Source organism: Rutidosis leptorrhynchoides, chromosome 8 (genome assembly GCF_046630445.1).
Source record: "Rutidosis leptorrhynchoides isolate AG116_Rl617_1_P2 chromosome 8, CSIRO_AGI_Rlap_v1, whole genome shotgun sequence".
Taxonomy (NCBI): Eukaryota; Viridiplantae; Streptophyta; class Magnoliopsida; order Asterales; family Asteraceae; genus Rutidosis; species Rutidosis leptorrhynchoides.
In genome coordinates this window covers 16,578,176-16,595,776 of record NC_092340.1, presented here as the reverse complement: position 1 = coordinate 16,595,776, position 17,601 = coordinate 16,578,176, and the positions used below count along the sequence as shown (strand labels likewise).

At 34.6% G+C, this 17,601-nt stretch overlaps 1 protein-coding gene across 1 annotated transcript; it reads right to left on the bottom strand.

Annotated features, from left to right (window-relative positions):
• Nucleotides 1–3,181: 3,181 nt before the first annotated feature.
• On the bottom strand, nt 3,182–4,469 carry LOC139861898 (expansin-A8-like). The gene is made up of 3 exons (XM_071850426.1): nt 4,323–4,469; nt 3,931–4,243; nt 3,182–3,821 (listed from the first exon to the last, which is right to left on the bottom strand). Exons 1-3 carry the CDS (start codon nt 4,441–4,443, stop codon nt 3,518–3,520), a joined length of 738 nt encoding a protein of 245 aa, XP_071706527.1. The 5' UTR covers nt 4,444–4,469; the 3' UTR covers nt 3,182–3,517.
• Nucleotides 4,470–17,601: the final 13,132 nt, after the last annotated feature.

Here is a 17,601-nt window from a genome sequence, read left to right as displayed (position 1 = left end):
TTCATTTTTCTAATCTGTAATTAATTAGCGATATACACTAGTACTATTTTAGCTTTTTTAAGGGGCAACACCCTTCTATATATGGAATAGTTGAGTAGTGGAACTTTTTCCTGTTAATATCCGATAGCTCGAGTCACTCAGTTCTATATTCATAGAATAGCATAGATCCTTTCGAGTAGCTTGTTTCGAGTATGCACATGTAATGGGCTCCTAGCCCCTCCTGTTTGTAATTTATTTATCATATATTTAAAAGACAAAACTGTTACACTATTCATCAATAGTACCCAAGTACTCAAGGGTATTTTCGTCATTTCACTTTCTTTTTTTTCCTTTTTTTTTCCCTCAACAATAAAAGATACAACTTTAATAAAAGGAACAACCCTTCAACGCTACTAAAACATGTCGAAAAAAATTCTTTTTACAAAATAGATCCAACTAACTTTAAAAAAAAAAAAACTAAAAGAAGCAACTTTCACAAAAGGAACAACCCTTCAATGTTAGATGTCGAAAAAAATTATTTTTTACAAAATAGATCAAGACTTTTTTTTTTAACTCGCATTCAAAAAGGAGCCTCCGACGGAAAGCGAGGGCTCCACAACTAGTTTTTTCTATAGTGATAAAACTGTCTGGCTTTTAAAAAAAAAAAAAAAAAAAACCCCTTTCTATACGTAGTTGATTTGCCTGAGCAACACGTGTAGATTACTACGGTAGTAATTATAAAGAGGGCTCGAAAATGAGTGCAAAACAACACCGTGCTTGTGATTTAGTCATAAGGACAGATAACAAAACGAGCTAAATAAACAGCGATCTAACAAGTCATTTCAGAAGTTGAGAAAGGGAAATTTAAAATTAAATATGGATACTGAAAATGATTGATTATTAGGTATAAGTGTATAACCAACACAGCATACAGCATACAGTGGCGAATTTACAGCTTAGGGAGTGGGGTCCCATGACCCCACTAGTGGAAAAAAAATTTATACGATGTATACTTAAAATTGTACAAGACACCACTAAATTTAACTATAAGACCCCATATATTTTTAAAATTTATACTATTTTTGGAGGTAAACAACTACTAAAGTAACCTTCAAATATAATTAGTCTTGAAAAAAAAATTGGAATCCCATTGAATTTTCATCCTAAATTCGCCACTGACCACATATACACAAAAATGTGCACATGGCTTGTTACATATCATTTATTAGAAGCTTATAATCGGATGTCATACAAATACGAACCACTCATTCTGAAAAAGGAAGGTTGATTTATTAAATATTTGTGTAAGATTACAACTTGTAAAACATAAGATATATTTTTAAAAAAAAATCATTATTAAAGTATATATTGTGATTTTTTTTTTTACACACCAACTATGCTACTAACACTAACTAGCCTGCCAACCACCTACCTAGTTGGTATTAGTTTTGCATTAACTAAGTACTTCGAAGTACTCCAAGTTTATTAGTTTTTAAAGCACTATTTATTATTTGGCATGTGCCAATATTATATAACTTTTTTTTTTTTGGCAAAAATATTAATATGTATATATATATATGATAGAACCGAGGTTCCGGTGAAGCAACATTGAGTAGGTCATAACGATCTATGGGAGTACTTGGTCACAGACGACCAAAACTCATTGAGTCTCATTCTGTTCGTTCTAAATAATATTAACGACTACTACAGAATGAGCAATAATGAAATTTCATTAGAAATGACAAACAAATAATAATCACCAAACCTAAGCCTAAAACATACACATAAACTCGAACCCGTATCCAACCCCGCATCATCACTCCTCAGAAACCGCCAATCCAAACCATTCACCGGGCAACTCAAGAACACCTAACCCGAGGCCTATTTGCCGAAGTCAACTAAGTCAACAACGCCGGCAACAACATCAAACCCACTAAAGACCCAACGACGGGAAAAATGGAATGAATGAACCAAACCAGCAGCAACAAAACTGCACTAAATGCAGAATCAAACCATATAGGGACCAGTCATCTCCGCCAAATTTTCTAAGGACATTTACAAACCCTCGGACCCAAGCACCACCAAACATCGCCAGCAGCCACTCGCAACTACCAAGAAACCGGCGGCAACTGCTACCCACCACCCAAGGCCGACAGCAGCCACCGACCGCCCTCGGTAGCCGCAGGCAGCGGTCCGGTCACCAGAATCCGCCGGATTTCAACAATAAACACATACAACCGCAAACCTGCAAGGAACCCACCAACCCCACCACAAAGCCCAAATCGACCAAAGTACCTGTAGAGTTCCAATGGAACTCGCCGCCTACAACTACCCAGGAAGAAAAAAGGCACTGCGATGAACCGTCAAGTGAGAGCAACAGCAAACCTCGTCATCCCCAACGAACCTAACCCTAAACCATACTCCAAAAACTCAAACAAACCCCAGATCCCGAGCATCAAGAGCACGAAATCGCCGCCTGGATGCCGTAAAAGTGACCGGAGAAGGAATCATGTCGATTGACGCTGGAGAAACAAGAGAATGAGCAGTTGTACCTTATTACGACGGAAAGCAAGTAAAGCCGAACCACCGGCGAGATGCCGGTGGTCGGAAACGGTACCAACTATAGATCTACAAAATAGTGATATGTTTGTTGAAGAAGGAAAAAAGAAGGGAGTTAAGGTTGTGGTTAGGTTACGATTGAAGAATGAAGTTTCAACAAATTAATGGGAAAAAGATAAGGTAGATGGAACAGAAAAATTCCGATGAGAATTCAAAATGAAATGAAAAAGAAGATAGTACAGTGAAGCGTGCAGTGGTGTGAACAGAAAAAGTGTAGCATTTGATTATTTGCTGTAGTGCCAATATTTTATAACTGAGATATATGATCCGTATGTTATTAATTTTAGCTATATTATATATTATTAAATATGGCTTAAATTATATGGTGATGTAGGATTAAATATGATAATGTACAGATCAACACCTTCTAAAAAACTAAATGTATCATTTATTTATGGTATAACTATTATAAGCACGAAAATTGGTTATTATATAGAAGCTACTAGCAATAAGGGAATAATATTGAATTTTTAAATGCAATAAAATCATAATTTTACGGTACATACATACATGTAACATATATATGTATGATATAATGATAAAAGTGCAAGAAGGAATAAAAGAGAACAAAGAGCAAGTGAGCTACTAGCAAACGAATTTTGTATTTGCACCTATAATGAGACATTACAAACTTTTATGACAAATACATATAAATATACCTTTTAATCCAAATAAGGTATAAGGTATATTTCCCTTTAACAGGGGCAAAACGGTAATAACACTAAATTTCAAATACAGTTCTAAGCGGGTGCTAACTGTCAACTAGCTACCTCAGCAATAGAGCCACAGTGCTCTCAATCACACCCCAAATCTCACAATATTACACATATACAATTTTTTTTTTTTAAATGTGAGTATAATTTTTAACTTTAAAGTTCAAATCTAACCCTTTATATCTTTTGTTTCAAACAAACAAAATTTAAAATTGTCCACCTTGAAACGTCTGACCAAATTGCCAATTAAAAGGTGCCACATCATAGCTAGTGATGGTTCTTCCGTCACTAGTTGTAACTTGAAACGAAAGGGTTTGTCCATTTAAATATGAGTTGCTTTGCCAGTTTTGCCCCCAGTTTCGCGACATGGGTTGCCACCCGGTTTTTGACCCTTTGATTGAAACCGAGTGCACATCCCCTGCACCTCCAACGTTGGTGATCAAAACCAAATTAAAATACGAATGACCGTTTATTGTAAACCTCACTTCCCCTTTCTTGTTACAAGGCACCCTATAACAAAATGTACAAAATTTATTACTATTAATATCACACGTTAAAATGTCACAATGCCACATGGGTAAAAGTAATAAACATGTTGTACATTTGGCTTGTACAATACCTTTGGAAGGAAACGGGTACAATTCCTGCTCGATATTGTGCAATTTGCAAGAAAGCTGGCTCAGCCAAATCAAAATGTTGGAGGGGTGGGTTGCACCATCCGCCATTATCGTTAGACTGGCTAGGATTAGGTGGGCAAAAATTAGTCGCGGTCACAACTATGGAACCGGGTAAGCACCATCTAGGGTCGTCGTTACATCTCATTTCGTAACAAGACCCACAACTTAGCCCATTGTTAAAAAGAGCGGTACTTAATGCAGCCGTGTTTGTTCCATATCCTTGACTATACAAATTGCCATATCCACAAGCACCACCTACAACACAAATAAAATAAGTCATTACAACATTTTAATTAATTTTATTCTCTGTTAATAATTTGTTTTTTTAACGTACCCATTGTTCCTGTAGCGTCTCCGCCGCCATAAAAGGTGGCATGGGCGTTTTCCCAACCTCCATAGACAAGATTGAAGGAGAATACAAGTATAGAAACAATGGTGGGAACAGAAAGTGCCATTATTGAGATTGAAAGATTTAGTGAAGAATATTGGTGCAATATGGAGGGGATGGAACTAACTAACTTATATAGGGAAGTTAGAAGGGGCAAAAAGAGAAGGGCCCGTTCCCACTAGAAAGTGACAATTTTAGCATATGTTGAATCAACTATAATACTATAATAATCACATAACTCACTAAAAAAAAACAACCCTCACATATTTCGGTGATGATAATGTGATATATTAAAAAAAAAAAGAAAAAAAAAAGAGTTTAGGTTCAAAACTTACGACACAACTTGGGTAGTTAAGAAAATGAATATAAACAGTTACTACGTATGAGATAACCATGTTAAACGGAAACATCTTAGCTTCCCGTTTACTCATATAAACAAATGTACAACTCTTTTGCTTTCTTTTTTTCTGGACACCGATTGGGATCACCCGAGAGGACTAAACCACCCGTTGCGACCATCTCTCGTTTCAACTATGCCGATGCAGCGATAATAATCCTGAAATGTCCCGTTCTTATTGGTTAAAAACGTTCCATATTAATTGATTTCGTTGCGAGGTTTTGACCTCTATATGAGACGTTTTTCAAAGACTGCATTCATTTTTAAAACAAACCATAACCTTTATTTCATAAATAAAGGTTTAAAAAGCTTTACGTAGATTATCAAATAATGATAATCTAAAATATCTTGTTTACACACAACCATTACATAATGGTTTACAATACAAATATGTTACATCGAAATCAGTTTCTTGAATGCAGTTTTTACACAATATCATACAAACATGGACTCCAAATCTTGTCCTTATTTTAGTATGCAACAGCGGAAGCTCTTAGTATTCATCTGAGAATAAACATGCTTTAAACGTCAACAAAAATGTTGGTGAGTTATAGGTTTAACCTATTTATATCAAATCGTAACAATAGACCACAAGATTTCATATTTCAATACACATCCCATACATAGAGATAAAAATCATTCATATGGTGAACACCTGGTAACCGACATTAACAAGATGCATATATAAGAATATCCCCATCATTCCGGGACACCCTTCGGATATGATATAAATTTCGAAGTACTAAAGCATCCGGTACTTTGGATGGGGTTTGTTAGGCCCAATAGATCTATCTTTAGGATTCACGTCAATTAGGGTGTCTGTTCCCTAATTCTTAGATTACCAGACTTAATAAAAGGGGCATATTCGATTTCGCTAATTCAACCATAGAATGTAGTTTCACGTACTTGTGTCTATTTTGTAAATCATTTATAAAACCTGCATGTATTCTCATCCCAAAAATATTAGATTTTAAAAGTGGGACTATAACTCATTTTCACAGATTTTTACTTCGTCGGGAAGTAAGACTTGGCCACTGGTTGATTCACGAACCTATAACAATATATACATATATATCAAAGTATGTTCAAAATATATTTACAACACTTTTAATATATTTTGGTGTTTTAAGTTTATTAAGTCAGCTGTCCTCGTTAGTAACCTACAACTAGTTGTCCACAGTTAGATGTACAGAAATAAATCGATAAATATTATCTTGAATCAATCCACGACCCAGTGTATACGTATCTCAGTATTGATCACAACTCAAACTATATATATTTTGGAATCAACCTCAACCCTGTATAGCTAACTCCAACATTCACATATAGAGTGTCTATGGTTGTTCCGAAATATATATAGATGTGTCGATATGATAGGTCGAAACATTGTATACGTGTCTATGGTATCTCAAGATTACATAATATACAATACAAGTTGATTAAATTATGGTTGTAATAGATTTGTTACCAATTTTCACGTAGCTAAAATGAGAAAAATTATCCAATCTTGTTTTACCCATAACTTCTTCATTTTAGATCCGTTTTGAGTGAATCAAATTGCTATGATTTCATATTGAACTCTATTTTATGAATCTAAACAGAAAAAGTATAGGTTTATAGTCGTAAAAATAAGTTACAAGTCGTTTTTGTAAAGGTAGTCATTTCAGTCGAAAGAACGACGTCTAGATGACCATTTTAGAAAACATACTTCCACTTTGAGTTTAACCATAATTTTTTGATATAGTTTCATGTTCATAATAAAAATCATTTTCTCAGAATAACAACTTTTAAATCAAAGTTTATCATAGTTTTTAATTAACTAACCCAAAACAGCCCGCGGTGTTACTACGACGGCGTAAATCCGGTTTTACGATGTTTTTCGTGTTTCCAGGTTTTAAATAATTAAGTTAGCATATCATATAGATATAGAACATGTGTTTAGTTTATTTTAAAAGTCAAGTTAGAAGGATTGACTTTTGTTTGCGAACAAGTTTAGAATTAACTAAACTATGTTCTAGTGATTACAAGTTTAAACCTTCGAATAAGATAGCTTTATATGTATGAATCGAATGATGTTATGAACATCATTACTACCTTAAGTTCCTTGGATAAACCTACTGGAAAAGAGAAAAATGGATCTAGCTTCAACGGATCCTTGGATGGCTCGAAGTTCTTGGAGCAGAATCATGACACGAAAACAAGTTCAAGTAAGATCATCACTTGAAATAAGATTGTTATAGTTATAGAAATTGAACTAAAGTTTGAATATGATTATTACCTTGTATTAGAATGATAACCTACTGTAAGAAACAAAGATTTATTGAGGTTGGATGATCACCTTACAAGATTTGGAAGTGAGCTAGCAAACTTGAAAGTATTCTTGATTTTATGTAACTAGAACTTGTAGAATTTATGAAGAACACTTAGAACTTGAAGATAGAACTTGAGAGAGATCAATTAGATGAAGAAAATTGAAGAATGAAAGTGTTTGTAGGTGTTTTTGGTCGTTGGTGTATGGATTAGATATAAAGGATATGTAATTTTGTTTTCATGTAAATAAGTCATGAATGATTACTCATATTTTTGTTATTTTATGAGATATTTCATGCTAGTTGTCAAATGATGGTTCCCACATGTGTTAGGTGACTCACATGGGCTGCTAAGAGCTGATCATTGGAGTGTATATACCAATAGTACATACATCTAAAAGCTGTGTATTGTACGAGTACGAATACGGGTGCATACGAGTAGAATTGTTGATGAAACTGAACGAGGATGTAATTGTAAGCATTTTTGTTAAGTAGAAGTATTTAGATAAGTGTATTGAAGTCTTTCAAAAGTGTATAAATACATATTAAAACACTGCATGTATATACATTTTAACTGAGTCGTTAAGTCATCGTTAGTCGTTACATGTAAGTGTTGTTTTGAAACCTTTAGGTTAACGATCTTGTTAAATGTTGTTAACCCAATGTTTATAATATCAAATGAGATTTTAAATTATTATATTATCATGATATTATCATGTATGAATATCTCTTAATATGATATATATACATTAAATGTCTTTACAACGATAATCGTTACATATATGTCTCGTTTAAAAATCATTAAGTTAGTAGTCTTATTTTTACATATGTAGTTCATTGTTAATATACTTAATGATATGTTTACTTATCATAGTATCATGTTAACTATATATATATCCATATATATGTCATCATATAGTTTTTACAAGTTTTAACGTTCGTGAATCACCGGTCAATTTGGGTGGTCAATTGTCTATATGAAACATATTTCAATTAATCAAGTCTTAACAAGTTTGATTGCTTAACATGTTGGAAACATTTAATCATGTAAATATCAATCTCAATTAATATATATATACATGAAAAAGTTCGGGTCACTACAAACCCCGCCCCCATCGCTGCCTGGGAGAAAACTGTTGGGAAGTTATCCCACATCGGTAATGGACAAAAACAAATGTATCCATATAAGTCAAAGGGGAAGTCCATCTCTCACCAATTGGTTTTAGAAAAGCATGGACTCTTAGGCTTATATGTTAAACATGTTGTTTGGCTATACAATTTATTAATTCTGTCATGGTATCAGAGCTCAGGCAAACGGTTTTACAATGCGAGTCCGAGTCAGGCCTCCATGAGTGTGCCGCCGTCGCTACAAAGAGATTGAGTCAGACCTTCTTCTTGCCGCCATCTCTACAACCGTTCCACGCCTCGATGTGAGGGGGATTGTTGGGAAGTTATCCCACATCGGTAATGGACAAAAACAAATGTATGCATATAAGTCAAAGGGGAAGTCCCTCTATCACCAATTGGTTTTAGAAAAGGATGGACTCTTAAACCTTGAAACCGATCCAAGTGCACGGCCAAGTAAAACGTTTTTAGTGGGCAAAAAGTTTTGGAGATGTTAGTTGGGGGAGGTTCGGAGGGAGAACAAGGTGATCGACCGTTTGAGTACAACGTTTTTAGTGACTCAAATAATCGAAGGTATGAAAAACATGAGAACTAGAAAAACACAAATGTATCAGCGAAAGCGAAACACAATAGACAAATAAAAAACAATCAAAGACACAAATAAAATAAGAAATCAAAGTCCACTAACATTAAAAATGTTCAAAATCCTTTTTTAAAGTGTTTATATTATTATATTATTCTTTAGAGTTTAAGAATTTTTTTTTTCACCTTGTTTTAGATTTCAGTAGATTGTTAAAGGACTTTTTTTTTTCAGGACTGATTTGATTTGATGTCACAAAATTGTTAGAAATAGTAGATGCAAATATTAATAGTTATATAATTGTTACATAATTTATGATGATTTAGGTTGCATTGAACATGCGGTTGTTCCAATTGAGCTACCAAATTGATGACCCACCAGCACATGCAATTTTTTAATTGTTTCTTTCATTTCCGTTTTCTCTCATCCGTTGTTTTTTTTTGTTTTGTTTTTTTTTTTTTTTTTCCGTATTATTTATTGTTGGTTATTATTTACTTATTTCATATACAAGAGGTAGTTTGATTTGTTGATTAAAATCACACTAAGGGTGTATTTGAGAGAAAGTAATTGGAGTTGAAGATGAGATTTAAAGGGTGTATTTGAAAGAAAGTAATTGGAGTTGAAAATGAAATTTATAGGAGGAGGTGAAACTTATAATTGAAAGTGAGAGTTAAAAGTTTATTTTTAAAACTGAAACCTTAAAATTTATCATTTAGAAAGAAAAAAGAAAGTTGAAAAGACTAAAACGCTCATAGTTACCATTTATCATTTTTGTCTAATAGATAGTATAGTAATAAAGCTTATTGTTATAATTGACTAAAAATAGACAACATATTGATAAACGTAGTCGTAAGAGCTACGCTTAATTATTTCATATATACTTTAATTTCATATTTTTAACTCAAATCTTCCATTAATAATAATACTATCAAAACTATGTAAGAAAAGTCGATACCTAAAAAATGAGTATTTATACTTTGTAACTAATTAAATAAATTTTGTAAACTTAAATATGATATGCTTAAATGTAATCTTAAGGCAGAGATAACAGTGAATTGGATATGAATCGAGTGATGCCGTATTTATATCCATATTTATTTTTTCAGAAAACAAATAAACTTATATAGAACCTGGGTCTTTCACCAAAAGTGAAAGAACCCTTCGAGATGAGATACATAACCGATATTGACCATGACTCGCCCAAATTAAGCGAACCAAAACAATACTACCAACACACAAGGAACAAAGCTAACTTGGATCGAGCCAAGACCTAGCAAAACCACACATAAAGCCTAACTACGAATACAAACTACAATAACTAACAAAAAAAACCCGTAAGACTTACGCTACAAATAAAAACTAAGACAAAAAGAAAATCAAATCATAAGAGAAGAACCAACAAATCTTCAATATCTACAAAAAAAAAAAATTCAATATTCATTTAGTTTTTATTCATCCATATTCATATCTATTTAATATGATTTTCATCAGTCCATATCTATATCCAACAGGGCTAATCGATATCCATTGGATATTTTAAAAATGCTATAATATTTCTTAATACGCGATGAAAACAAAAATGTATTATAGCAAAACCAAATATAACATGAAAATATTAAAATATATCCATTTAATTTTTATTCATCCATATTCATGTCTATTTAGATTGACGTGTTTTATTGTAATATATCGTAGTTATATCATTATAAGAAATCAATCTTTCCAATTTTAAAGGAATTGTAGGAGAAAAAATTAGCCATAATTTTCTTTTCAATTCTTTCATTTTTCCTCCTTAAAAAACTCAAGAACACCAATTTTAAAATTTTCTTTTCAATTCCTTTCTTTTTCTTGTAAATAAAAACTCTAGAACATGTTGAGGATTCAAATCCTTATTCAAATAGGGGTTTTTTTTTAGAACGATAATTTTGGCATTGAATCCTCTCATTTGCCACTCACACACCCGTTAGGAAGAAACTCTCCGCATCCATCACGCAAAGCGTACCCGGTATGCTTTAGATTACCTGTTTGACCCGCACAGAATGAAGGATACCAGAGGCACAACCTTGGAGAAAACTCCCATCCCCATGATTTGAACTGTAACTACCCAACCCGTTATCCAACCGAAAACTTATTTTTTTTTTTATAACCAGTCCATCTGGACGGCGTCCAGTTGTGAAGGCCAGGACAGCGTCCAAGCAATCTGGACGGCGTCCAAATGGTCTTCCAGCTGCTGTCCAAAATGCCCATTTTACGCGAACGGAAAACACGTTTCCCGACACTTTTAAACGAAATGAAATATCACAACACTTCATATTAAGTAAAACTAAGAAGTTTTCACTATTAAGCAAGTTTTACGACATCGGGCCCACATCGGCCGCTTTACGAAATACATACAAAAATACGAGTTTCGACCATACGAGTTTAATTTCCAAACAAATTACGAGCATGATGTTTGGGGATAAACTACCCAATTCTAGGCCGAATCCAAAAGTAATCCAAGCAAGCACAACAAGGATAACCATCAAAATCCCTAGCATACTCTTGCCAAATCCGCTTCCGAACCTAAAAATGTAAACAACGAGAGGGTAAGTTAATTGCTTAGTGAGTAAAACATTTATACACGTACATATATGTAACAGACTGAAACCCGGGCTAATTGTAAGTTGTCTATTTTGCCCTAAGAGTTTGTGCTTAGTCTTAAGTGCTTTTATTTTAATTATTTAATTAGTGTTTTATTATATTTGTGTTGTGTCCAGTTTGTGATAAGGGTCCCAGAACATGTTTGTTTATTTTAATTGGACCTCGTTTGGGTTACCTAATCTTGTGCGAAAGATATCAGATAAGTGGTAAATACCCGTGTGTGATGGGGTATTGTGTTTTAACACAAATATAAGCTAGTGACCAGCTCTTTTCTTGAGGTTTCCTGAACTTTCCTCTCACTCACACATTCACCTAACCTAAACTTCACCATCTTCATCTCAACCCTAAATCATTTGATCTCGAATTGAAGCTTGATTTTAGTGTCAAATCATTCCTTGTGTTGTTGTGATTCTAACAAGGTAAAGTTTGTTTAATTTCGTGATCAAATCAGTGTCAAAATGGGTGTTTTAAGTTAGTTTTTGTTAAAATGGGGTTTTGTGTAAAATTGGTTCAATTTGTTGTTGTTTGTGCATAAAAGTTGTGGGTTTATGTTTCTAAATGTCTAGTGTAAAAGATGTAACCAGTTTTGAGGTCAAAAACGTGTCCAAAGTCGAGATTTGGTGATTTTGGGTTGAAACCCGTCACTTTGCTGCTGTTGCAGCTGATGAACTACCTTCGGCCGATGGTCGTTGACCATCGACCGATGGTGAGGACGATCGGCCGATGGACGAGACCATCGACTGATGGTGTATGATTTCTGACCAGCGGATGTAATTTTGACGATCGACCGATTGGGGGAGACCATCAACCGATGGTGTGTTGACGATCGGCCGATGGATGGGACCATCGACCGATGGTCTTAGGCAGTGAAATTCTTACTAAGTGTGGAATTCTAGCAGTTATGCTGCCCGTTTGTATTTTAGTGTTCATGATGTAAATTTTGAAAGTGCATAAGTGTTAAGCATGAAAATTTTAGCGGACGCAAATTTTTACTAATTTGCTATAATTCGCTGTCAGTGTGTCTAATCTTGATGGGAACACTATTCTAACTTGGTTGTTGCTGTTCTCAGGAGAAAAGGACAAGGAGGAAGCTCAGAAATAATAACTGAGCAGTTGCTGGTAATTGGTGAGTGGGTCTATCTACGGATAGAGTTTAAGTAGCATATCATGCTACTGTGGTTGACTCTTTTACCATGCATAGTGTAGGAATTGCCATGATAGAATAATATCGTTTGCCTGATGTTGTATGTGAATTATGTGTACACTGTGTGAATGGCACCAGTCGGGCCTAGGGAGACTGGGACTCGAGACCGTGCCTAGGAGAGGTTAGAGTCCGTATGAGGTCAACCGTGCCTAGGGGAGGTTGGGTCCATAGGCTACTGATTGTAGAGTATAGTGTGAATGATGCATCCCCTGCATCTGGATAACTATACTGTGAATTGAGTAGCAGGGACTATCGGTAGACTCAGGCCCGATCAGCTGGGAGTCGTGTGCTCGTACAAGCCGCCGATCCTCGTATTGTCTTTTGTATGCTAGTTGGTAGTTAGCAGGTATTGTTGATGTATATAGCTTGTGTGTGACTTAAGCTATATCTGTTAGATAGATTCCATTCACTTAGCGGTGCGCTAATCCTCCACATGTTTCCCCCCTTGCAGGTTTAGGTACTGCTAGTCGGGATGGGTGATACAGCAGATAACATGTTTGACAACCCAACTCTGATGAGGACTTTTGTATAAATAATGTTTTGTGATAACGTAACACCGTTGTGTAAACTTAAACGTAATGACGTGACTTATATTGTGTTTGTTAATAAAGTCTTCCGCTGTGTATATATAAAAAAAAAAAAATTGGCCGGTGTTACAATATATTATTTACCTACACGCATACCCCAACACATAACACGTATAGGAGCGTATAAGCAATCTAGCAATACCACATACAACTATCAACAACGTTAGTATATAACTCAACACAATGATATACTAAATCAATACAATGCATAAACATACCAGCCATTCCCGCTATAGCACTACCGCCTTGTAGTCGGCCAATAATGTCGAGTCACACTCGTGTGATGTCACCGACTTGTGAATCATCATAAGGTGTCACCGACTTGTGAATCACCAAAGGGTGTCACCGACTTATGAACTACCCACCAATACCTATGGGTCACCGACTTGTGAACGCCATGTGGTGTCACCGACTTGTGAAGCACCACTAAGTGTCATCGACTTGTGAAACACTATGAAGTGTCACCGACTTGTGAATCACTTCCCGACATATGGTGTTACCGACTAGTGAATCACCATTAGGTGTCACCGACTTGTGAATAACCAATCGAGACACTAACGACTTGTAGTTCTCATCCCATCATACCAACAAATAAGTCACCGTCTCGTGACACATACCAACATGATACTCACGATGTGGCACCAAAGACCCACATCGCACACGAGTAGATAAACTACATACATACATGTATAAAATATTCCACTCACCTCGATTACAAGAAAGGCAACTCCCGCTTGAGCTCCTAATCGTCCAAATGTGAATCACCTAGATAATTCACAAACAAATAAGCTAAACACTCTAGCTTATGCCCAAAACACCATAAGTGCAATTTCGACCCATTTGCACATACTTCACTTTGACCAAGTCAAAACTAGCCCAAATCACTCATAATCACAATTAACTAGCGATTATGTTCTAACACCATATTTTACTCAATCTCAAGTGTTAAACATTTATCCTACCCAAATTGACACCAAACCCTAATTTCGACCCATTTCAAAATTAGTCAACCAAAATACACCCAAATGTGTTTCAACACATCCAAAGTCACTAAACCAAGTGATTAGCCCGTTTATAAGTCTTGAACTTGACCAAAACATCAACCAACCCAAAAACCCGATTACTAACATCACTAAACTCACTTCATGAGTTTAAATGGGTTTATCAACAATTTAAGTTCAAACCCTAACTTTGAATATCAAATCAAACAATGAAATTCGGAGTTAGAACTTACCACAACAACCAAAACGTAGCTAGGAGCGAGATGAACAACTTTAAAATCCGAGCTTTGGTGAGAATCCAACTCCTTCTTCTCCAAATCAATCTCTCTCTCTCTCTCTCTCTCTCTCTCAATTCTCTCTCTCTCTAGAATTGGATGAGAGTGTTTGTGTGGATGAAATGTGTTTCACAAATGGGATGTAGATCAGTTTTGAGGGCTCCAAATCGACACCCAAGTGAATTTACCAAAATTTCCCTTTTTAAAACAAAATAAAACAGCTGGCCCGTCAGCACATTTGGACGGCGTCCAGTTTCAAAGGGTATGACGTCGTCCGGATTGTGGGACGGCGTCCCATTGCACTGGAACAGAAACAGGGTCTTACATGAACATGCGCCTATTATTTCAAGGATACATGTTCAAAACTAACTGAAGCTTTTTACCATTTAACTAATAGTTCGGTTGTAATTCAAATAGGGTTTGAAGTATCATAATTTGGTAGCATGTAAAATCCAATTTCATGATTTTCGACATGTTTTATAAATTACTTACAATAGTAGTTTTTGATATCGCAAAACTGATCTTCTAGCTGATCGGTCTAACCGGTTAACATAACAAAAAAAAAATCGTGTAATTCATTGTTATCGGAACATGCATAGTCACATAGAGCTCTGTAATTTAATCCATAACCACACTTTTTCATTACAAACAGGCACAGACACATTATATAAGCCCATAATTTATATTGTAGCATGTGAAATGTAATTATCACAAAAATGACTAATATTGTTTATAACAGGACCAACAATGTTGCTTTATGAAGAATTAAAATCAGAACTTGAACTAGACTACACAATGATATAAACATGCATTAAACTACCGGTCGTAATTATGGTACTATGAAACTTAGTTTTATTGACAAAAACTGTGCGTAATACGGAGTAGTAATTATCAACATTTAATCACTTTTATACTTTGTGACGTGTTAATTTTCGTAGATTAGAACATGCATTTGCAACTTCTTTAAAAATAAAGATCGTTAGTGCAATAATAGAATAATTAGTTAAAAGATAACGATCATTATCTCGTGTGTCGGTTTATCAATACGATTGATAATTTGGTTTTCGTTAATTTTCAAAGAGTACTCGTAAGCGAGTAAACCTTATGTATAGAGTTGTCCAGTAGTGCATATGTCACTCTTATAACACTGTTTTGGTTCACGATAGATAAAATATAAAATGTGAATATAGAGGTCCCGTTACGTGTGTCGATTATATTATTAGATTCTGTTGCAAAATTAAATTAAATGATTAGGAAGGTCAGATTATAATTTCGTTTCAGCGTATCTTTTTGTACTTTAGAGTAAAAAATTGATCAATATTAATAGGAAAGGCAAGAATGTCGTTTTACCATTTGAGAATTGAAGAATGTCGTTTTTCATTGTTTACTCGGATGCAATTATGTAATTATGATTTTATTTTATTATTATTATTATTATTTTTTGTAACAAGTATTTTAAATTAACTTGAGACATCACATAATGAATATTAGACAATATGACGAAACTATAAAAGAAAATTATTTTTTAAAAAGTAACGGATAAAGTTTTCAATGCTACAAAGTAATGGGGATGATAGTATTTTTATTCTGATGTACACGACCTAACTAAACCATCGTGCTACTGGCATTAGCTTTTTTTTTACCACCTCAAAATATGTTGCTAGTAAAATTTGTATATGTGATTATTATTGGATATGTAATAACCTACGGGAAAAGTGGAATTATATTTTTCACAAATCATCCAGATTACTCATTTCAAAGGACGGTACTTTTACAAGTTGATATACGGGAAAAACAATTTCACAACTTATCCTTAACTCATTAGAAAAGCCTTAATGTACAACTGAGCACATTATGAACACCAAAGATGTCTATGTTGTGACTTTTAAGATACCACCAAAATTTACAAAATGTTTCACTTTAATGTAAAATCATTAAATTGCTCGAAATTTTTTTTATATTATAAAAATGATATAGAACATAGGTACATGAATTGAGCTATTTGGTGTTTTTTATATCATAAGAAAAGAACTATCGCAAGACAACTTAGTTGTTTGCATCATGATATTCTCATAAAAAGTCTCAAATTTAATCATCACTGCTGGTACATATTGGAGTGACAAAGGAAGGGTAGAAGTGAATATGAGATAACTCGGTTAGGGACTTAGGGCCAGGGGCGGACTTAAGTGAGGGCAGGGTGGAGCGTCCGCCCCTAGTCGATTTTGAAATTTTAGTGGAAAATTTTTGTACTTTTCGACTTTGCCCCGTGTGAATATTTTTTTTGGACCCAAAATCTATATATTTTGCCTCAAAATCTTCAAATTTTGCTCAAAAATCTTTAAATTATACCTCAAAACATTCAAATTTTGCCCAAAAACCTCCATATTTTGCCTAAAAACCTCGATTTTTTCTCCCAAACCTCCATATTTTGCCCAAAAAAATTGCTACAGTTCTAAATATTTTTTCGCCCCAGTGAAAACGAATCCTTGTTCCGCCACTGCTTAGGGCGCACACATCTAAATAAAAAATAATCGTCATTCCCTAATAACTGAGCAAAAGAAAAACTTCATATGTTTATACGTTAATATTATTATATAAAAAGGGAAAATAGAAAATGATATGGATAATATTAAGGTGGAGCTGAAAACGGTCCAGTGGACAAGAAAAATCAAATAACGACATATTGTGGGGGAAACAAGAAACAATAGCCATCAAGGGGTAGTTATTAACATGGTGTGTATATTTGCAACTAACCAGAGACACATACAGCCCCACTTGAAGTTTTAATAAAGGTGCAACCTTCACATCAATGTTAGAGATGCTAGTGCTACTACTGTGTCATGTGCATTTATAATGGTTCAGTCTCAATGGACCATATCATGTGACTGAGCTAACATAGTCAATTAGGCCACCCTCTAGGTCCAGGTACATTGCCATATTATCTCTTATTTTTCTAAAACTTTTTTTTTATTAAACAGCAGTTTGGGATCACCCTGGACGACTAAATCACTCACGCGATCATCTTTCGCAGTTGCATAACCTGTCCCCAACTGCTGCCCTAGAGGAAACCCGTATCACTCCGAGCGCATGGCCGGTAAAACCCTCCT

What these genes read in the sequence shown, in the direction of transcription:
- LOC139861898 (XM_071850426.1), bottom strand. Translation starts at nt 4,443, where the DNA reads ATGGCACTTTCTGTTCCCACCATTGTTTCTATACTTGTATTCTCCTTC. An exon ending in AGACGCTACAGGAACAATGG is followed by an intron (nt 4,244 to 4,322) that starts GTACGTTAAAAA and finishes TTTGTGTTGTAG; the next exon opens with GTGGTGCTTGTGGATATGGC. An exon ending in GTACCCGTTTCCTTCCAAAG is followed by an intron (nt 3,822 to 3,930) that starts GTATTGTACAAG and finishes ATTTTGTTATAG; the next exon opens with GGTGCCTTGTAACAAGAAAG.